Below are 3,574 nucleotides of genomic sequence, written 5' to 3'. Positions count from 1 at the left end.
CCAGACAGGCATGCCAATCCACAGCCACCATAATCACAAACATAACATGGAGTCATTTCCACAACACATCCTCCGTGCACAACATACACACACATGCAAACACGTCAGAGACCCGGTGTGAACAATACGCAACCCGGAACTAGCCTACATAAAGTTGTAGGCCATATAAATAAATTCTTGACTAAATATTTGCATTAGGATTTGGGTGCGTTTTCAGGGGGGTGGGGTGGGGGGTGATGTGGTTTTGCCGCCTACTGGCCCAGTTTAGGCAGTGCCAAAAAACGATATGTGACAGCTTTTGGGATACGAGTGAGCATGAAGTTTAAAGATCCATCAGAAAACATGAAAGGCATAATGTTGTTCGGAAGAGCAGAGTTTGAACTCACCGGGTGGTTTAAGAAAGTCCATGGGATACGCGAGTATGGCAGGAGGAGGAGACTCTGGAGAGGAATAGGAGAGAGAGAGAAGAGGAGGCAGATGAAAGACAGCATGAGTAAAAAAAAAAAAGAAGAAAAAAAAGGCAAAAGATTTAAACTTATGATAACAGTTGGTATTCTTCAGGGAGAGTGTTTCTGTTAGGTCTGGTCGGAGAGGCACGGCGCCGGGCGGCTATTGCCTTTCATTTGGCAGTCAGATAAACAGGGGGGCGCCTGGCGCCAGGCGAGCCGCTATCAGCGTCTAGGACACACTGAGATACGGGCCTCTTTTGGCCCGCGACACCCAACACGCACGGGCGCACGCACGCACGGGCGCGCTCGCACGCACACAAACACACGGCCTGGAAACTTCACCATGGAAAGACTGCAAAGGCTAGTCTATCTATGTCGTTAACCGTGGGACAAGAACTGTGAAACGATTTAATATGAGCGCCAAATTTTAGAAATGAAAAAAGAAAAAAATAACTATGACGGCGAGCGGGGTTAGACTACTTTGGTGGACACATCACATACTGACAACTTTGTCTATAAGCAGGCTAATCAACACTGTTATGATAATATATATATATAATATATATATATATATATATATAATCTCAGACAATTCACATGTAGACCGATAATTAGGCTAAGCATTTAAATATCCGTTTTAAATTAACATCGTGGAGGTTCCTGACGAAAGGCTGTGATGTCACTATACCAAATATACCGTATAAGTGAAACCCATCTTGACAACGTTATCGCTCTGTCAATACATCAAATCTGTCACTTGACATAGTTGCCACATCGACCAACTTTGACCTTATGGAAACTCTGGACAACTGTGCCAAGGAGGCTGATGTCATTTCAATCAGACTAATTATATGGCTTCGACAACCATTTCAGATTATTTGACTTTGGCGTTTTGTTTTGATGGCATGCAAGACGACGTCCTAATGACAATTTCTGACTTACTCCCGAGCATGCATCAAGACACATTTCTGACTTGTTTTACGATGTGTTATCGTTTTGTCATGCACCAGCTCACCGAGTTCACAAAGCTGCTCATGTGGTGCGGATTGCAGCAGACCAGTTCTGGGTTGATTTTCCCGTAGGATTCACAGCAAGAAAGCCTCTTTAGCTCCGAGGAATGCCTGAGGTCCGGCCACCTGGAACACTTTGTAGAGCAGCAAAGGGAGGAGTAAGACTGCTGACCCACTTTGGCGTCCCACTTTGCTGGGTAGGAGTAGACAGGGGCTCCGGGCACCCCCCTTGGACTCCACCGCTTGCAAAAGCACCTCTAACTGTTTCTCCTTAATCTTTTTTAATATCGAGTGGGTCAACGCCTTCAATTCAGCTTCCGAGCCGGCGTTGGACTTGGGGACCTTTGTCGTTTTGCCCATGCAGCAACCCCCGGAGCCATGTGTCCCTCTACCCGTCTCCCCGTCGCCCTCAACGGGCGCACGGCTCCTCAGAGTCGCCGGACGAGCCCCGATCGTTTGGTCCTAAACATGCGGGACGAAAACAGGGTTTCCCGGCTAAAAAACGAGCATGGTGTCCGCAAATCATGAAGATTCCGGGATCCGAGTCCAGGCAACGACAAGCAGCCTGAAGTGAAGCGATGGGGAAACTGGGAGCCGGGTAAACTGTGGCGATCTGTCGCATACGCAAGTCTCTTGTTGTCTGTACGACCCCCCCCCCCCCCAAAAAAAAACTAGCTTTCTGACAGACAGCCGAGGCTCATGCGACAAGTCACCTCTTCCTCGGGAGGTGAACGCGCATCACCCGTGTCTGGTTAAAACAAATGTCTAACAGTTTATGGACGTTGATGCGGACACGCTAAAATGCTATAGCATATAGCAGCATGGAAGCCACTCACTTGTGATGAGCGCCGGACTGACTCTCAACTACACACGACAAAAAAAAGACCCGCAACACATGTCGTGTTTATTTTTTCAGCACGTCTCACGGTCAGCATGCTAAAAACGTCCAACATCAACGCAATTTGTGTGCCGTAAAACGGACTGAATAGCCGAAAATGCTACGCCGATAAACTCCGTGGAGAGCAAAAACTCGCCGTCTTCCAAGAGCAATAATCCACCAAAAAAAAAATCCTTCGATCCGACCCCTGCGCACAGAATAAGCTCCGGGTATCGTCCGTAAATTTCTTTATTCGTCCCCTATCGTTTTAAATGTGCCATTCATCCGCAGATACCCGTGGTCTTGGCGATAACGCTTTGGGACGAATAAAGCCTCGTCGGTCTGAGCGGGTCCGAGAGGCAAGGGAGACGAGATGATCCAGGAGCGATCCTCCGCGGCGCTAGACCGAACATATACGTATAAATATATGCTGGGGCAGCGATTCTGATTCAAAGCAGGAGAAAAAGCGGAGAGAGAGGGAGAGAGAGAGGGAGAGGAAGAGAGAGAGGCCCTCGGGGTTACGTCTGTGCTGTGAGCGCTGCAACCTATTTTGGAAGCAATCCCCTTGATAAAATAATCCAACCTCGTATCTCACATGAAGTTTCCGTATCTGATGGAAAGAAAGCGAGGTGAGCAGAGACACCGGAGCGCAGTCCATGTCGTATGTATATCTATATACATACATGTATATATATAGATAGATATACATTTAAAAAAAACTAATGAGGAGAATTGGTCGGGCTGCCCTTGCTCCTGTCGCTTGCTCCTGCCGTCTCTTTACTCCCTCCGCTCCGGCTCCGGCTCCAGTGCGCATTGGCGCGCCCGATCACGTGGTTGTCTAGACACCCTGTCGCTTAAAAAAAATGTGATTGTGTTGCGCAAACAAGAGATCAAGTAGCCCACAGCACACATGCAAAACGTTTGAGGGGAGGAAAGTTACATTTTCCGAAAAAAAAGAAAAAGAAAAAGAAAAAAGTTTACAGAGTAAAGTTGAGGACGGGACAACGCGGCTGACAAACTCCAGGAGGGTTTAACGGATGAATTTCTCCCTCACTTTCTTAACCTCAGGCGGTTTCTGATCAATGTTTCAGCCTTCATAACAAACGAGGCAAGCATGGCGACTCTGTAATATTATAATGCCGATGATTAAGTCAAGTGCAAGATAAATTGGAGGGGGGCTTTAGTTTGAAAACGCCACACTTAAGCTTGACGTTGGAAATATTATTGTAATTATGCAC

At 47.3% G+C, this 3,574-nt stretch overlaps 1 protein-coding gene across 1 annotated transcript in view; it reads right to left on the bottom strand.

Annotated features, from left to right (window-relative positions):
• The window catches only part of smad7 (SMAD family member 7), a 25,046-nt gene extending 22,250 nt beyond the window's left edge, over positions 1-2,796 (bottom strand). Inside the window, 5 exon segments of the mRNA XM_056290799.1 lie at positions 387-440; positions 1,465-1,479; positions 1,482-1,587; positions 1,589-1,890; positions 1,893-2,796. Coding sequence (XP_056146774.1) covers positions 387-440; positions 1,465-1,479; positions 1,482-1,587; positions 1,589-1,890; positions 1,893-1,929 — 514 coding nt within the window. The 5' untranslated portion in view covers positions 1,930-2,796.
• Between the last annotated feature and the right edge of the window lie 778 nt (positions 2,797-3,574).

The sequence above is a fragment of the Lampris incognitus genome, chromosome 12, assembly GCF_029633865.1.
Source record: "Lampris incognitus isolate fLamInc1 chromosome 12, fLamInc1.hap2, whole genome shotgun sequence".
Taxonomy (NCBI): domain Eukaryota; kingdom Metazoa; phylum Chordata; class Actinopteri; order Lampriformes; family Lampridae; genus Lampris; species Lampris incognitus.
Note: the sequence above shows the minus strand (reverse complement) of the source record. Positions and strands in the feature narration are given on the sequence as shown.